Below are 19,021 nucleotides of genomic sequence, written 5' to 3'. Positions count from 1 at the left end.
GGGGCAGGTGATGGAGAATGAAGAGGAAGGAGGGTCAGGGCAAGGGAGATCTGGTGGCCCTACGCCTGCCCCTCAGAAACTTCTAATCCTTTGGTTCTCGACCTTGGATACTCATTTAAATCTCCTGGGGCCTTTACAAAATGCTGATGCCTGGGTTTCACCACCTCTTCCAGATTCTGATGAAATTGCATCAAGAATAGAGCCTTGACGATACTTGCATCTTCTCTTTTCTGCATTCTATCCCCTCTAATAATTGCAGCGTCCCTTTTTATGGGGCCAGGTATTAGAACTGAAAACCTTATCATTTCAAACAGAAAAGTGACAGCAAGCCCGTAGCCTTGGGACAGAGGAAAGGTCAGGCTGAAATTCAGCTAAAATAAGCCCTGAGAGTCTGTTCACTTAAGTACAAGCTGGTCCTAGAAAATTTGCTTTAATGGCTTCTCTTTGACCCTAGCAGTCTACGTGACTGGGCATATCACTGTTACTCTCTGGATGTCTATTATGTCTTTTCTCCTGTCAAGTGGGCACTGGAACTAAACCTAATCGAGAATTCTTGCGACTCTAATACTCCAAGAGCACCTCTCTGCTTCCTGCCCAGTCTGTGCCCTGCTCTGACTCCCCTGAATACCCAGGCATCACTTTTCCTTGGTAAAGTTCTGTTTTGGCAACTTTGTGCTCCTCTACCTGTACTGCTCCCTCTCTTTCCCTGCTCCTTCTTGTCCATTTATTGAGGGGATCCATGCTGCTCCAGGACACCATGACACTTAGAAAGTCAACGGATAAATTTATTCATTAATAGTGGAGCCTTTTTTTTGTATTCAGCATTAGAGTACAATAATGATTAAGACGTCTCCCCTCTGCTCACAGATTACACACAGATAGAGGAAATGTTTGCAATATAAATAGAAGTTCACAGTGATAGAAAAGAAGGAAGCTCATGGGGAACCAGAATCCTTAGGAGTTATATACTTTATCTCTTTAAAGAAAACTTGCACTTATTTTTCTTATTTTCTTTCTTGATTTTAGAGAGAGAGGGGGGGAGAGACATTGATTTGTCATTCCACATATTTATTCATTCATTGGTTGATTCTTGTATGTGCCCTGACCTGGGATGGAACTGAAACCTTGGCGTATTGGAACGATGCTCTAACCAACTGAGCTACCTGGCCAGGGATATAGAGAATTTGCATTTAGAAGGTGCTTGAGGAATTTGCTTCTTTAGTTAATCCACATTCCTCCATATCACAGCTTTTTCTCTTTCTGGCTCCTTCCCCAGAGACATTACAAATGCTCGAGTCTCTCCCACTCATCACAATCAAGTTTTTCACCCCACGCTCTTCTCTCATCATCTTTTCTACAGTTTTTATTCCTTTTCAGTCAGGAATTCATACGTGTTTCTTCTAACTTCACTCTGACCAGTCACTGCTCATCACAATGCTATTCATGTTAGTCGTGATCATTAAAACCACAAGAAAAGATGAGGTTACAGAAAGATGTATGGGTCATGCAGTCCAAATGGAAGAGACAGAAATTGCACAGGGAAGGATGTACTTAGTATCCAGAGCAGAGAGAAAGCCGGTGTATGTAGAACATGGAGAATGGCGGGAGTTGAACCTGGAAATGTAGGCAGGAGCCCCATTACACAGGGTCTCTTTTGAAGAGAAAGAGCAGGGCCCAGTGATCTATCTTTCTTTTTCTCCATAGTCCCCATCTACATACTGGTGTGATTTACATAGCTATAGTCAAAGCATCTGCATAATTGGACATTTTGTTTTACCAACTGGTGTTTTAAACAACTCTTCGTATTGTCTCATATTCTTTACTGTTATTATTGTGAGAGTGACAGAATATTCCATCCAGTTAGTGTAATGCAATTTAATCACTATTGTCATGGCCCCTATTGTTGGACGTTTAGGTTGCTTTTTATTTCTGTTGTTTGAGAGACTGCTACAATAAGGATCCTTATACACGGGGTTTGCCCTCCTTTTGAATTATGAGGGGACCCCCCCAAACCCATGAAATTTATTATAAAAACTTGTGTATTTATTCTTGCATGTTTAAATGTCAATCACCTTCAAAGTACTCTCCATTTGATGCAATACACCTATGAAGGCATTTTTTTAACTGCTCAAAAACAGTTTTTGAACTTGATTTTGATGCCGTTTAGTGTTTCTGCCATTTTTTGTTACACCTCTTCCACATCAGCAAAACATTTCCCTTGGAGGACTGTTTTGCATTTGGGGAAACAAACAAATAAAAAAAGTCACTCAGGTGAGGTCAGGTAAGTAGGGAGGGTGAGGCATGGGGGTCGTGCCATTTTTGGTACAAAACTCCTGAACACTCAGTGCAGTGTGGACAGGTGTTCTCATAAATCAACCATCATGAAACGGACAAATGCGATGATTTTTCAGAAAATATTCACTGAAGCTGAATGCAGCCTCTCACAACAATGCCAGCTGGTATGCCGATGGAGATGGGTTCCTAGAACACTTACCTAGTAGGGGAAGCCTGTACTACAAAGGGCTCACCCTCCAGAAGATAATTCAGGTTTTCTTGGGGGGACCCCCCCTTATTTCTCTTCAGGCTAAATTATAATGAATGAAATTTACTGGGTCAAAGGGTGTGAACATTTTTATAGTTCTCAATGCATACTGGCATGATTCTGTTTTATAGACACTGTCAGAAAGGTGTTCATCAATTTCACTGTAGACAATGGAACGATATTATCGCATTTTTATTGCCAAGTTAATAGATATAAAAACATACCTCATTCATTTAATTTGAATTTTGTTGCAGCCTGGAACATTTTCCCCTGTTTGTTTACTATTCATATTTTGTTCTATTTATGTCTTGTCAACGTAAGAACGTCCAAAGCTGTGGAGAATTTTTATGAGTTTATTTGAGCCAAGCTGACAACAATTGCCAGGAAGCAAAATCTCAAATGCTCCCTAGAATGATAGTTTTGCAATTTCTTTTATGCATCTGAAATTACAAAGGAAATGCAAGGAAGATTATATGAAGGTGAGAGAAAACAAGGCAGGATTGGATTACAGGGTAGTTAACAAGATCATGCGTTCTCTTGAGGCTTTATTTCAAAGGTCTGTTAACCCAGATGCAAAATAATGTACAGGGCTTGCTTAAGGCAAAGATAAAACTTTTACTTAATATGTTATGTGGCTGGGGCATGACTACCCACCATGACCTGCTCAGTTAAGAATTTATAATCAAATCACCTTTGAAGTTACTTTTTTCTAGAACTCCTTTCCTGCAGCTCCCTGCCCCCCCCTCCTCCTTCCTGACCCACAGTCATTTGCTGTTAAGGAGGTATTTATAGTATTTATATTATGTTAGCATAAACTTTTAATATACATAACAGTCCTTTTCTATAACAGAGACAAATACTCCTGCTGTTTTTATTTTCACTGTGGTTTGGTTCTTGTAATGGTTAGCTATTGAGCTTTTCCTGTGTGAATTCTTTCAAAGACTAGACACTAGCATCTAGATGAAAAGCCTCAGTTTTATTTGGCCATGTATAACCATTAAGTTGTTTAAAAGGGTAGTACTTTTTAAATGGAAGTTTCGGATATAACTTGATGTTTCCCCATATTGTTAATTTGGTAGGTAGCAGTTTAGAGTCTTTTTGTGAGAGACTCCGTTGGGGGGCAAGCTGATTAAAAAGGAGGGCAGACTCCTGATCGTGAAGCTGCATTTCCATGGCAATCACATTGCTCTCACGGACACTGCGTGTTATTGAGCAGCTTTACGGTGGTGGGGACCATAAAGCATGTTATGAATGGAGAACGGCTAAAGCTCCCCGAGCCAGGACTGCATTATTAGTTTTGTGGGCTTTCAGCACTTTTGTCTTCATGAGTTTTCCTCCATAAAAAATATTGAAAGTTCTATTTACAACTGTTTTGTCACATAAGTGAATGTAATCTAGGCTGAATTCGTTGTTCTACAGGGTCCAGCACAAATAACACCACTTTTTTCATGACAAAATCATAAGCATGTAATTCTATAACGTAACAATATCACACTCAAGCAGGCCATATGACATTTTAGGTGAAGTGCTTCGAATTAAAACTATAAATGATGACACCCATATTACTATCCTACCCACCACACTCAAACAGGCCTTACTTCTGCTGGACAGTGTGTAGTCATTATCATTAATATATTAATCTTTTAGTTTAAAACACCTTTATTGAAACATTTTTGTGGGCCACTAATCTGTGCCTTCGATGTCTGATGGATGAGTCAACCCTGCCCCAAAGCCACAGCTTAGCATCCGTCTACCTACCTGAATAATTGGATTCACTTCTTGCCTTTTCATTTATTCATTCAGTATCATATTACCTATGAGTGAATTTAAACAAGAAATTTTGGTTTTTATGCATCTTTGAGTTCAATAAATAATGATAGGAATAGAGAAAAGAGATTAGTTTGGAGGCTGACCTGCCTGGAACCATTTGGAGTTATCATTTATGATGGATTCATTCCTCTGCTTTTTTTTTGTAAGAGAAATATTTTGTATATCCTTATCATTTTCTAATATGAGAGACAGCCATATATTTGTGAAATTCAGAGGCCTTTCTCCCTAAATCCAACTCTTTAATGATGAAAATTAGCAAGAACTATAATTCAAGCTAATGACTTACAGGTGTTGTCTGCTATGAATGGACATAACTCTAATATAAGGGCCATTAGAGTAAATTGAATAACTTTAATGTAGAGAGAATTCGGATGTATATCATGTTTTATAAATCACATAGAGAGGGTACACTTGGCAAGCTATTTCCTTTTATGAATCAAGAAAAAGACCTAAGCTGGGAATGTTTCTGTGCCTCCAAGAAAAAGATGAAAGGTGTATGATCTGAAACTTCAAACTTTCAGAATGTTCATGACATTGTTTCACTTCAATGTTAATGTTATGAGGCACATTTGAGCACCTTACTGGAAAATCTACCTGTGAGTCTCCATCCTTCATGCTTCACAGCCAGAGGTGGAGAGTCACCTGTCTACTCAAAGAAGCCTCCCCATTCCAAATAAATCAAACCCAATAATGACCTATAGTCTTCCTGGGGGAAAACACACGAGTTCCCAACACTGAATAACACACACACGCACATATATGCACATATATGTATGCACATGCCGGTGTATATGCATTATTCATATATGTGTATACACATTGGTTAGTATATATGTGTATACATATGAAAAAAATATATCGACAAAAAATCACTCCACATTTGAAGAATGTCAGCAGATTTTAACCTTCCAGTGTACACCCACTGCAAATTCCTTATACTTTAATTTTGGTTTGATGACTTAAATCTTTATTTATGATTTAAAGTCTTTTAGCACACAAGAAAAAGATAGTTTCTGAGATGATAAAGAAGCTGAAATCAAGGATGCCTAGTATCACCATTTTCCCTTCAATATTGTCTAGAAATTCTACCGGATACAAAAGAACAAGAATATGAAATCAGATTTACTATTATTTACAGATAATACAATTATGTACCCAGAGAACCCAAGGCCAGTCAAAATTCAAAGAGAAACTTTAAAAACTTGATAATGATTCTTTCTTCCAGAAGAATAAATTTGTGAAAATAGCCAAGAACATTTTGAAAAAAAGAAGTATGAAGTTCCTTTGTACCACTGGTAATTAAATGTGTTACTGGTGCATAAACACATCAGTAGAAGAGAAAAGAAAAACCAGAAGAAGACTGGTCACCATTTGATAATGTAGTGTTTCAAATCAATGTGGAATGTGATTTACTTAGTAAATGGTTTAGGCAAAAGTAGACATAACCTTACCATTGATAAAATGTATCACCCCTTGCCCTGGCTGGTGTGGCTCAGTGGACTGAGAGCTGGCCTACAAACTGAGAGGTTGCTGGTTCGATTCCCAGTCAGGACACTTGCCTTGCTTGTGGGCCAGGTCCCCAGTTGGGGGTGTGCAAGAGGCATCTGACCACACACATAGATGTTTCTCTCCCTCTCTTTCTCTCACCCTTCCCCTCTCTCTAGAAATAAAAAAATTATCATCCTTTTTTTGTGTGTAAACACCGTATATTTTCTGAAATCCATCATATTGTTAGGGAGTATTTGTATGGCCAATTTCAAACTATGCATTTTGGAGGTGATTCTGGAAGCCAGTGAATGGCTTATAGAGAAGGGTATGTTAGTTCTGTAACAAGAATTCTTGATACACATATTTCTCCTGCAGCTCTGTCAGTTCTTATTTTACACAATTTAGGGCCAGGTTTTGGGGTGCATGTGCGGCTATGATACATGTATCTTCTTGGTTGACATTTTCACTTTTCTCACTATGTGACACATTTTCTTTACTAGTTCGTTTTTTTTGCTTTGAATTCTACTTGGATCATGTATTTTAAGTTTACCTCAATTTCTTTTTATTTTGTCTGATACACATTTTACTACCCATCTATTTTAATCAATTCTGAAATTTGTCCTAGAGTTTTCTCTTATAGAAAAAAACTTGTGCTGGATCCTGTAAAAAAAGGCAACAGTCTTTTCATGACTGATTTTCAGTAATTTACACTTATTTAATTAATTAATTTATTATTTATTGACTTCATTGTAAAAGAAAGTGTATTTAGAAAGTCACAGATGTAGATAGAAGAGGCGAGAAGACTCAGATTCAAGAAACAAGTTACAGAGACGAAAGAAGGGCCCTTGGAACTTAGGAGAGACCAGGGTGAAGTTGTGGCAGGGGAGGAGGGAGTGAGAGAGGAGAGGCACCAGGGTGCTTCCAGGCGACAGAGCACCTAATTTACAGTTATTTTAAAGCTATATAAGTATTTACTGCTGCCATCTTTTCTCAAATTGTGCATTCACTGTACATTGCCGGGGGGGGGGGCGTCTTTTTTCCTTTTCCATTGAACAGAACAGATTCTCTTTGGTATTTAAGATTTATGCATTTAAAAAAGTTTTATGATAGTTGTTTTAACATGAAATACCCATACTTATGATATTTATTCACATTAAACACAAATGTAATGACCAACCACTATATGCCAACGGCCAAGCTTAGAGAATGAAACCTAAGGAAACAAAGCCTTGGCAGATGCTGCCTCGGTGCCCACCCTTCCTCACAGGGTCTCCTTCCCACCCCTTCAAAGTTCGTCACTGGTTTGGGTGTGATGTGTACACTCCCTGCACATCACTGTGCTTTTTACTACATATGCATGCATCCCTGAGTTATGTGTAGTAATGTTATGCATGCTTCAAGTTTAATATGGATGATACAGTCTGGTATATATACTCTGCAGCTTGCTTTATTTTATTAGCACTGAATATTCTATGTGATACACATATAACATATTCACCATTGCGCAATAGGTTGTACTAATTCATTATAAAAACAAGACACAATTCATTTACCTAAGGCATGTTATCTAGGTTCATCCATAGGAGACTAAACTAAAATGAACTGGACATTTTTAAAGATGATCTTTAAGAAAAAACAGCAAAATGTAAATGAACTCATAAAAAGAAACGGGTAAATTTGATAAATTGGCCATTAGAAAAATTGATCCAGAAGCCAAATCTCAGTGAGAAAAAAAACAAGCTGTGGTAGCAAAAATAATTCCATCAACTAATGCCCCTTCTATTAGTATGCTCTGGCAACCACAGCAGAATGGCTTAAACAACAGAAATTTATTTCCTCCTCTCCGTGCTGGATGCTGGAAGTACAAGATCAAAGTCCCATCAGTGTTGGTGTGTGGGGAGGTCTCCCTTCCTGCCATCTATTCACTGTGTTCTCTCCTAGCCTCTCCTTTGTGTGTGCCTGGTGAGGGAGAGGGAGGAGGAGGAAGGGACCGGAAGGGAGAGGGAAGGGAAAGGAGGGGGAGGGGGGGAGAGGCAGAGGCAGAGAGATCTGTCTGTCTTCATCTTTTTATTAGGACACTAGACCTATCAGATTAGGGTCCCTCCCTTAGAATCTCATTTAACCTTAATTACCCACCCTAAGGGTCCTATCTCCAAACACAATGAGATCAGGAGTTGAATTTGGCAAAGTCACAATCACTTTATAACATTCCAAATTCATATGTACCACTTAGCTATTGCCACAACAATGATACATAAAAACAACCTCAAAATGTCAAACACAAATATATATTTTTTGCCCATGTGTGTGGGGTAAGGACGAGGACAATCTCCAGCTGGTGTTGGCTGCAAATGCATTCAAGCTAAGGTCAGGTTTATTCCACAGGTCTCATTTTGGAGCCCAGGCTAACATATCCAAGACACCTAAGGCATGCTCTTTTCACGGAGATGGCAGAATTACCAGAACACAAAACCCAACCATGTAAGCACATTTCAAGCCTCACCTTCACCATGCTTACCAATGTCATAAGGGCAAAAAGAAACCACTCAGCCAATCCCGTAAACAAAGGGGCAGGGATGTCTGTTGCACCAACCACGTAGCTATGGGAAGTGTAAGCAAATATACTACTACTGTGGCAGAGTGAAGAATTGGGTGCAATAATTCAACGAACCTCAGCATATATTTTTGAGCTCTGAGTGTTTGGCATGAGCTTTAATTGACATTAAAAGACATTCCTTTGCTGTAATGGCCCATGTGGGAGAAATGATTGATCCCGCAGCCACACAAAAAGTCTTTGTTTCTCTATATTGTGCTTTGATTGCCTTGTGTACTCATATCTACTCTCAGCATTCTGATTCAGTGCATGTTGTGTAGTGGTTTGAAAATTTGAATCGGTTACTCTCAAAAATAAATAATGCAGTAAAAAATAAATTGGTTACACTTTTACTTTATGAGTTGTTGAGAAATATCCAGAGTTCAGCTGGGAATTTAATAAGTATTAATTCAATTATTGGTGAAGCTTCTAGGACCCCAGACTAAAATGGCCTTTCTGCTTCCTCCCTTCCTGATTTCAACTCCCTAATCATGGGTATCACTCCTAGAGAGCGCCCTGCCAGTCTGCTGTGTTTACAGCATGGGAAGGAGGAAAGCAAGTCATATCCATCCAGGGGAGGAGAAATGAGGGTGAGAAGAGTGGTCGAAGTGAAGAAATAGTGCTTGTGGAGGCCTTGATTGAGGAACAGAGTCACTAATAAGTGGCAGCCATGGCAGAAGTTTTCAGGCATTTGAGGGGTCACTCTCTAGGTGATGTAAATACCAATGATGCAAGCCCTTGGACAGTTTAACCTGAAAACAATCAGACCAAGAGGGAACCCGAAAGTTGTCCATAAACATAAAAGAGAAAAGGGTTGAATTCCACTCATTCAATAAATATTTCTTGAGTGCTACCTCTTGCCAGGCATCCTGCTCTGTGTGTAGGGGATTCAGCAATGAACAAAATAGTCGTATCCATGTCCATGTGGAGCTTACATAGTTTATAGAATGGGGTAAGAGTGATAAAGTAAATAATTAGAAATATATGCTATGATAGAAGGCAGTAAGTGGTAAAGAGAAAACAAAGCAAGGAGAAGAGGGTTAGAGTGTGTTGGCAGGGTGGGGTACCATTTCACAAAGGAGGGCCAGCATGTGTGACATTTCAGTAGAGATCTGGAGGAGACAGGGCCAACGGTAGAAGCATTCTGCAGAGTCCAGAACCAGTGAGTGCTAACACCTGGCGGGGCAGGGTTGGGGGGTTGATGCTGGGGGATAGGTGATGAGGGATAGTAAGAAGGCCAATGTGTTGGGGAGAAGTAGGAGATGAGGCCAGGCGAGTGGTGAGAGGAGAGGAAGGGCAGATCAGCTTGGACCTTGTAGGCAGAGGTTGGGTTACAGTGTGGATGACAGACCAAACAGGAGCAAGGGTCACAATTCTGTGTGCTCCTGAGGAAATAATAGAGTCAGTGGATGGAAGTGGCTGATTTCTGTAACTAAATAACCTCAGTTAATTGACTGTCCATGAGTGAAAGTGGCTGCCCAGTCTCCCAGGAATCACAGTCAGCAGCTTGTCACCAGCAGTCCCAGCAGATGCCAGGGGTGTCGATGCTGGGATGTTGATCTCTGCCTTGGATAAGGCATTCTACCCTATGACATCCCAGATTCCTTCCATTGTGGAGGGTCTGATTTCACAGCATGTGTCACCTCAGTTTCCCCCACTTTAGAATAGAGCTCCATGAGTGTAGGGGCTTGTCTCTTCTGTTGATTGCTCTATTCCTGGTGGCTCGAATTGTGTCAAGAATATAGCAGGTCCTCAATTAGTATTTGTTAAATGTATGAATGTCTCAGTTAGACTTACCAGAGGAACTGAAGCAGTGTACTCTGCTTGTCAGAGAAGGAAACGGTTGGGTTGGATGGCCCCTGGTGACATCTCTAGGTCTGCCAGTCTGTGATTCCTTATCAAACTCCAAGCTAGTGAGGCTAAAGGGCTTTGCCAGCTATGGGATGTTTGAGGGGAAGGAAGGCAGGAATGGGTAACCTGAATTAAGGAGTAGGGAACAGATGTCCTTTGAAGCTGGGGATCAGGTCACTGTCTGAAAATAAATGTGAATTGCCTCTTTGAAATGCACAGGGTTCTAATTCCAACAAGGGATATATAAATGTTTGTTTATTTTAATTTTATTCATTCATTCATTCATTCATTCATTCATTCATTTATAGGGAAAAAGAGGGGAAAGAAAGGGAGAGAAACACCCATGTGAGAGAGCAACATCGAATGATTGCCTCAAGTACATGCCTCAATCAGGGATTGAACCCAAAACCCTGGCCTGTGCCCCGCCGGGAATTGAACCCATGACCTCTCACTGTGTAGGATGATGCCCAACAAATTGAGCCATACCATTTGGGCCCAACAAGGGATATTTTATTGAAAACAGAGGGTCTAGGATTTTGAGGACCCATCCCAATGATGTTACCTTCCCCTCTTTTGAGTCAGCCTGGTCAACTAAGTGTTCACAGGTCCCTGAGACTCTCTGGGAAAACAGCACAAACTGCAGGTGTATCAATCAAATTACTTTTAAGTGTATCAAATTACCTTTTTTTTTCTTGGTGAGATTCTCAAAAGACAAACTTTCTTTAAAGAAAGATTTCTGTTGAGGCTCAGCATTACTATGTGTCCCCCGACACCCAGGAGGCGGCAACTGCATGTCCCCTGAAGGCTGGGCAGAACTGCCACCATCACCAGGTTGGCTGCCTGGGCCCAGCCCCGATTTGCTACCAGGTAAGCCAGTGAGATTTGCTGTCATATGTATTGAATATAGAATAAGATATGAAAAGACACACAGCAGGTAATATGCAGTTATATTTATTTTATTTTAGGTAGGACAGGGTGTTTTAATGTCAAGTAGCATGCAAGGGTGTGTTTTCCATGCATTCCTCCAAGCCGATTTAAAGAAGTGGGGTTCAGCTTCGGGGTGATCTAGGAGAAAGAGAACAACAGCTAGAATTTAGTTATTTATTCATTGTGAAGCTACTGACATGTATTATCTTATTTTCTCTTTATGTTGATAGTAGCAGGTGGCTGCTATCATTGTCCTCAATTTATAGATGGGGAAACTGAGGCTCAGAAAGAGTGTCTGGCCCAAGGTCATATTGGTAGTAAAGGACAAACACAGTTCTTGACCGCAAGTGTATGCTGTGCACTCAAATGTACACAACATTGTAGTGTATAGTCCAAAAGCAAATAGTCCCTTTTAAACTTGCTAGTACAGTCACAGTTACAGCTCCAGCAAACGGCATTGGAAGTGAATGGGGTCACTATTTCCTGGTAGATGATCTCAGTGTCATAGGGAGACACTGGGAAAACAGAGAAATGAACCCAGAATCCTGGGGTTTCAGCTATTTGGACTCTGTCCTTCTCTAGACACCAGAGTGAGCAGCTTATCCAGTAGATTTTTTACTGTTATGGGCCCAGAGACAGTTAGAGAGTGGACTGCTCCCCTGTGATACCTAGTCATCCACCCTCCCATCCAAGAATAGAAGGGCAGTCACCTTCTGCCTGCTTATTCCCTAAGGTCCCTGCGGCGACGGCCAAAGGCTTTGGAGCCCACATAGGTTGGCACAAAGGTGCTCTTCAGTATGCCCCCAGATCTGCTCAGCAAGCCTGCCAGCTTATTGGTCACGCAGGTAGCAGTGTTGCAGGCTCTCTTCTGGGTGTTGACACTGATTCATAGGATGGAGAGAAAGAGAAGATCCATCAGTGAGAGGTTGAGGGGGCGAGGTGGGCAAACCCACCTTCTGGGACCATCATGGTAAAATAACTGCTCTGAGAGGCACCAATTAACCTTAGGGTTTTCACCTAAACAGCAGCAAAGTTTAGGTCATTATGGAAAAAGTCATCATCACTTTCCATAGACATTCCCAGAGCTGTCAGAAAATCCACAGATGGCTCTGACTTACCTCAGACACTGCTTTACCTGACCCCGCCCTGTGCAAGGCCTTTGCCTTCATTGTACATGTGGTCTAACCATAGTCTCTCCATCTGACCTCTTGTCTTCAGTGGAGCCTGAGAGCAGCTGGACCCAGGTTGGGGGTGAACAGCCTGCTGGTCACCTGTCCAACTGTGTTCTCTCCGACTTCTCAGGACATGCCTTCCTGGGCATGACTGGGGAGGGGGCATGCCCTGTGCTGGGCGGGTGCCTAACCTACCTGAAGTCCTCAGTCTCCTGCTCCTGTTCCGCATCACCAATTTTCTTCTGCATGTAGTCTTTCACCATCTCAGCCAGTATGAGGCACAAATCGTCCTCTTCAAATGCAGCAGGATCCCTGCGGCTCTCCAGGTGGGACCTGGGGAGGGGAAGCCAACCGAATACAATGATCATTTTCAGGATAGTTAGTCAAGTTTGCATGAGGGTAAGGAAGTAGATTAATAGAGCACATATTAAATTTAATAACAACAGAGTTATTGGCAAAATAGCAGATTGTGATGCAATTTATCTCCCAAACTGTGCTCGAATTAGGTAAATAGATTTCCTACAGATACAAATATTTGGTAAAAAGCATGAAAGCATTCTGTGAGGCTAAAGAGGTATATAAAATTTATAACAAAGAACATTGTCTTATTTTTATTTGTAAATTGCATTCAACACATCTTTATGTCATAAGAACTTATATGCAGGTTTACACACAAAGATTTACTCCCCCCTCCAACCCCTGCAGTGGTTAAACTTTCAGCACACCGCAGTTTAGACCACAGAATTGGTTGATCCCAGGGGCAGTGGGAGGGGAGGGCTGTCTCACCTGAATGGCGCTGCCTGGAGGACTCCTGCCTGGTACAGGACCAAGATGCCAAGAGCCAGGAAGGGGGACCACTTCCAGAAGCCCATGATGCCTCTCTGCAAGAAAAAAAATATTGTCGCCCCTACAGCAGTAAGATACCCAAGGTCTCTATCAAGGACTGTCCTAGAGCACCCTGGCACAACAGTGCATACCTTTAATGCAACTTAGAGCTGTCACCCATGTGTGGGGCTTTTGCACCTAGTGGTGCAAACAGGGAAAGGTAGGTAGAGAGGGCATATCTCTGTGGTTGGAATCTCTGAGAAACTAAAGAACCAAATTCAGCTCCGAATTCTAGCAGAGAGACCCCTGTAAGAACCAAGGTTAGCAGAATCTTTAATTGAGACACAGGATTTAAACCAGGGAAAAAGCACCCAGACTCACGACTGGGGCTTGCGGTTTAGGGCTGATGCCCTAGGTCTTTGCGCCTGTTTGCTAACCAGGTTCTGAATCGGTTTCCTGGGGTCCACTAGGCAGGAAACGGGCTCCGTGAGCGCACAGTCTGCAGAAAGAGTCACTCACGCGTCCTGTCCTGTGGCGCAGTGCCTGGTGTGTTCCCGCGGCAGAGATCGGTCTTGAGCACGCACGAGTGCAGCTCAAGACCAGGAGACTGGAGAGCGGCTCTTCGCGGGAGGAGTGGAGCAGGACGTCCCTCGACTGAGACTGTTCAGCGTAACCTGGGGAGAAGTCTGGGATGAATAACGGACTAATAAAAACTGTGAGATGAACAGGTACAAACGGAAGTGGACGGACACTTTGACACAGGCAGGAAGATTGATGAAAAGATAGAGCAGTGGAGAGAGAGGAAAGGGAGAAGGAGAGAGAAAGAGAATCACAGACGGAGAGCTAAGCCGAAGTCTCGGGGCTCACCTGCAGCAGGTAGGGGCAGCGGTCGTGGTGGCGTTTGTGTCAGGCGACTGCACTGTGGAAGTGGCAGTGACACTCCAAGTGGAAAGTCTGTCTGACGCCTCTCAGGACCAGCGGCTCCTCTTCTTCCCCCTGCGCTTGGTCTGGGGTGGTCCAGGAGCTCAGCGCAACCAATGAGAAGGATCCCGCGCCTCCGACGTATCTCTATCACCCACTTGCGTCCAAGAACCTGTAGCATCCATCATCCCACTTGTGTTTGCATTGAGGTCATTGATGGAAAGGGGAGGGGGGAGTGGAGGGGACCAAGAAAAACACCCACGAAGTGAGCAGAGTATTGAAGACAGTTTGATGTCGTTGCAAATTTCACCTGTTCTGTTTCATCCGGTTTTGACTGAGCATCCCCACTCCATCCCCAGCTGTGCGGTCTTACACGGCTAGGTCCTTGTGATAGCAAGGGTTCCTGGTTCCCCCAAATCTGACTCTAGACGCCCCGTGCAAGCGAGGCTTGGAGGGTTAATGTGTATCAGTGTTATTCTGGGCCCAACTAGGGTGTGTGCGTCAGGCGTCTGGAATCACTCACAGAGGACCGGGCTCGTCATGGGGGAGCGAGAGGTGGAATTAGGAGTAAGAACTTTGTCAGACTAAACTGAATTTCAGGTGCACCAATTCCAGGAGGTAGAATTATGAGCAAGTAACTTCTCAGAGCCTCAAAGTCAAGTTGAGCTTTAACAAAGGTTTGAACTGGGCAGATTCCATTGTACTTGGCTTTTTTTCAGTTGACCGCCCAAAGTTTAGTTGATCAGTGCAGTACCATTGATGGCGGTTCATTTGACCTATGCAGTTCTTGGAGCTGCGTGCTTTAAAACTGTCTTGTTCAAGGGTCAGCTCCGCGATTGGAAATCCAGTCTAGGGTAGACTGTAGTTATCCCTGGATTTTTTACTATGCAGGAGGTCCGCACCCCTGTCACATTCAATAGTCAATTGTACTCATCTTTGAAATGGGAACCATCTTACCATCTGGAAGAAATAATGTTGTCAGTAGCCTTGTGCCTTTCCCTGAGCTAGGTAGGGACTTGGAAGAGATTCCAGGTCCACAAACCGGATTTCTTAGGATCAGAGGATTCCCCGCCTTGGGCGCGAACCTGCGGCGATCCGTCACGTGGGTAGAAAGAACCAATCACCTGCCGGCCGACAGCGGGAAGGGGAAAGGCATCGATGTCTCCCCGGTTTTCAAGAACCGCTGGTCTTCTCCTTTCTGCCCCTCCATCCATCTCCCATCACTCTTCCGCCTGTTGCAGCGGGAAGTCCAGCCGCCCTTCTTACCAACTGCTGTTTGCTAAGATGTCCCAATGGCGCGCGATTCGGACGTGTACCCGCCTCTTCGGCACTGCGGTTCTCCACTAGAGAGCAGAGCGGGTCTGAGAAATGTCCGTGCAGAGACCGACACTAGTCGTCACTTCCAGTCATGCTTCCACACATGCAAACCCATTTCTGTATCCACACACACGCCCACTCCCAAAAGCATTGGCGCTCGCAAAAACCGCACTTGTGCGCAAGGATAACAGCCCGGGTTCGCGCAGAATCACGCCCCAAGCGTGTTCGGGAGCCTCGTACGGTCGTACCTGCACACCTGCTGATTTGTTCTCATCATACCTGTCCTCTCAAAATAAACGTTCTCCTCAACACCTTGACCCCTTTCATAACCTGCACAACGGGTTTCAGGACCCTTCCCCTGAGCTTTCTGCCCCAAGCCAGTCTGGAATGTCCCAGGACTTGCTTACTTTTTTCTTTTTTCTTTAGCAGCCTGCACAGTCTTTCAGTGCAGCGAGCATAGTAAATGTGTATCCGGGCCGTGGGGGGGCAGGGAAGGACCGCCCCTCTCCCTCGCTAGGGGTTCTCAGTCAGAGAGAAACTAGCCCTGCGTGTGCCGTGAGTGACCCGACACACAGTTTCACACCCCAGTCCTCAGTCTCCAGAATCCTCAGCATTTCCTAGGGTACACCTGCCCTGTACCACACCACTTCTTCCAGGTTGGTGACCTCTTTTCTTAGGAACGCCTAACTTTGAAGATGCTCTGTCTCATTCAACTTTCCTTCTTCTTAACTCGAGGGGCACCACTGCCCTGAGGAAGTAAAAACCTGGGGCCAGGGGACTGGGTGTGTGAAGCTGACTCTCAGCTGGGCAGATGAGCAGAACAACAGGGGAATCAGAAATGGAAGAACTGCTTGGTAGGATGCAGGCGTGCATCAGAGAAAACACAGGGGAAGGCAGTAAAACAAGGGACAAGGTTCAGAATGTCGAATCCTGGGCTCACTTGTCCTGAAGCGAGAAGCAAACAGCTGGTGCTGAGACACAGTCCTGGGCTCTGGGGCTCAGTAATTTGTGTCCTGAGCCTTAAACCTAGACTTTCCATGCAGTTTCAGGGCCAGGTTGACAAGGGCGGCACAGTGGATACCATTTTGCTAGAGACTGGGCTCTGCCACTTGAGACTGTTGTAGGTGTCTTCACTCACCTCTACTTTTGGGGAAATTTCTTTCATTCCAAGACCTGAGGTTTCTAACATATGTAGGAACCTTCTGAAATCATTTGTATGTATGTATGGTATAGATGGTGTTCTCCTGAGGAAAGAACCTTAGCTTTCACCAGTGCAATAATAACAGTGAATGATTAAAAAAAAAGACTACCCAAGAAGCCAATTTCCTGACCATGTCCCTCTGCCGGCTCAGAACTCAACCTCTGACAGGTTCAGCCTTCAAAGGCAACGTTTATTCCCCACTCTGAAATCTTTGTTGGTTACAAACCATGGGCTGGTGGTACGGGGTGGAAATCAAGGACTGCACCCAGAAGGCACCAGGGTAGCTTTCAGCAATTTCAAGCTTTACTTTATAGATCAGTCTCTCCAGCTAGGGAGAAACTGACACTAACTCATTCCTCAAGAGCATCTTTCATGTGTGAGAACTGCCTCATGTTGGTAGGGCAGGGAGGTGAGAGTGAAGTGTTCAGAAACAGGTCCTTGTCGGTGGTACTAGCACCACATCTGGCTAACTAGTAAGCACTCAGGCCATGTTTGTTGAATGAGTGGAAATGAATTCGCTATGGCACATTCACTGGCCAGTCTCACCCTTACTGTAAGGGCCTAATCCCAGCGCGAAGAAAATCCAAACCTGGGTAGGTAGAGCAGTATTCTTCTTGGATTGTGAAATTGTGAATGCAAACTTTTCAGCCAGACTCCTCCTATTTTCTTCAGTACATCAGAGTTGCTTCCCTGATAGAAGTTTCCAGGAATGAGACAGGGAACTAAGGGATACCTTGAGAGTAATTACTGAAGACTAGAGTCTCCTTGTGTGAAATACGACACAAAACTATTTTCTCTGAGCCCATTCCTGATTTACTGCATGAACTCAAGGAGGTTCAGACCTTGGCATGTGTTGATTGCTTTCAGCTACCCCTACAATTTCTCTGAGCTCCAGCACTAAACAGAGCAAGATCTAGCGAAAGTCTCTAAGGAAAATGCTTATTTAAATCAGTGACTTGACTATTGGGCCCTGGATTTTATAATCTGATATCATAACTTTTAAACCTGGAAATCAGAGTCAGTTGTGAACAATCTAATTCAAAAAGGAAAATTTAAAACATTTTGATAAACTCTAACTGTAATGTTGATTTCCATTTTAAGTTAGATTCCTTTATTTTTTTATTTTAAAATTAAGAAAATGATTTATCTCAGCGGGCCAGAGTCCCATATCTGGATGAAATTTTTATGTATGAAGCCATGTTGTTAAAATTGCTACATCTAAAGGCTCACTCCTTTAAATCTATGTAATTTGTTTGTGATGTAGATTCAACAACAACAAAACTGCACCATTAATAACAACTACAGCACCAGTAGCAACAACATGAATTCGTTCTCTTCAGCCTAGGTCAAATTTTGAGCTGTTGTATTAACTGGAGAATTTCTTTCTTTTTAAAAATGTTTTATATTTTATTTTTCAATTATAGTTTACATTCAATATTAAATTTTTTTTTAGTTTCAGGTGTATAGCATACTGGTTAGATAATTATATATTTTACAAAGTGATTCTCCTAATATTTCAAATACCTACTTGACACCATACATAGTTTTTACAATATTATTGTCCATATTCCCTGTTCTGTACTTTACATTCCCATGACTATTTTCTTTTTTAAAATATATTTTATTGATTATGCCATTACAGTTGTCCTATTCCCCCCTTCATTCCCCTCCACCCTGCTCACCCCCTCCCACCCACATTCTTCCCCTTCAGTCCATGTCCATGGGTCATACATATAAGTTTTTTGGCTTCTACATTTCCCACACTACTCTTGCCCTCCCCTATCTATTTTCTCCCCACCATCTATGCTACTTATTCTCTGTAACTTCTCCTCCCTTCTCCTCCTCCCACTCCCCTGTTGCTAACCTTCCATGTGATCTCCATTTCTGTGACTCCACTTCTGTTTTAGGTGACTGCTTAGTTTGCTTTTGTTTTAGGTGTGGTTGTTAATACCTGTGAGTTTGCTGTCCTTTCACTGTTCATATTTTTCATCTTCTTTTTCTTAAATAAGTCCCTTTAACATTTCATATAGTAAGGGCTTGGTGATGATGAACTCCTTGAACTTGACCTTATCTGAGGAGCGCTTTATCTGCCCTTCCATTCTAAATGAAAGCTTTGCTGGATAGGGCAATCTTGGATGTGGGTCCTTGCATTTCATGACTTGGAATACTTCTTTCCAGCCCCTTCTTGCCTATAAGGTCTCTTTTGAGAAATCAGCTGACAGTCTGATGGGAACTCCTTTGTAGGTGACTGTTCCCTTATCTCTTGCTGCTTCTAGAATTCTCTCCTTCTTTGTAATCTTGGCTAATGTAATTATGATGTGTCTTGGTGAGTTCCTCATTGGGTCTATGTTCTT

General features: G+C 42.8%; 1 protein-coding gene across 1 annotated transcript; it reads right to left on the bottom strand.

The window, feature by feature from the left end:
- Nucleotides 1–11,952: 11,952 nt before the first annotated feature.
- On the bottom strand, nucleotides 11,953–13,275 carry LOC118989808 (calcitonin gene-related peptide 2-like). The gene is made up of 3 exons (XM_037050170.1): nucleotides 13,190–13,275; nucleotides 12,599–12,736; nucleotides 11,953–12,112 (listed from the first exon to the last, which is right to left on the bottom strand). The coding sequence occupies exons 1-3, from the start codon at nucleotides 13,273–13,275 to the stop codon at nucleotides 11,953–11,955; spliced, it is 384 nt and encodes a 127-aa protein (XP_036906065.1).
- Nucleotides 13,276–19,021: the final 5,746 nt, after the last annotated feature.

Source organism: Sturnira hondurensis, unplaced genomic scaffold (genome assembly GCF_014824575.4).
Source record: "Sturnira hondurensis isolate 20B ecotype Veracruz unplaced genomic scaffold, ASM1482457v3 Scaffold0006505, whole genome shotgun sequence".
In the NCBI taxonomy this organism is placed as follows: domain Eukaryota; kingdom Metazoa; phylum Chordata; class Mammalia; order Chiroptera; family Phyllostomidae; genus Sturnira; species Sturnira hondurensis.
Note: the sequence above shows the minus strand (reverse complement) of the source record. Positions and strands in the feature narration are given on the sequence as shown.

Bases quoted from the DNA above. Each gene is read 5' to 3' on its own strand.
- LOC118989808 (XM_037050170.1), bottom strand. From the start codon at position 13,275: ATGGGCTTCTGGAAGTGGTCCCCCTTCCTGGCTCTTGGCATCTTGGTC. The intron at 12,737-13,189 runs GTGAGACAGCCC...TCCCCTCCCCAG, and splicing joins CTCCAGGCAGCGCCATTCAG to GTCCCACCTGGAGAGCCGCA. The intron at 12,113-12,598 runs GTAGGTTAGGCA...CCTATGAATCAG, and splicing joins CAGGAGACTGAGGACTTCAG to TGTCAACACCCAGAAGAGAG.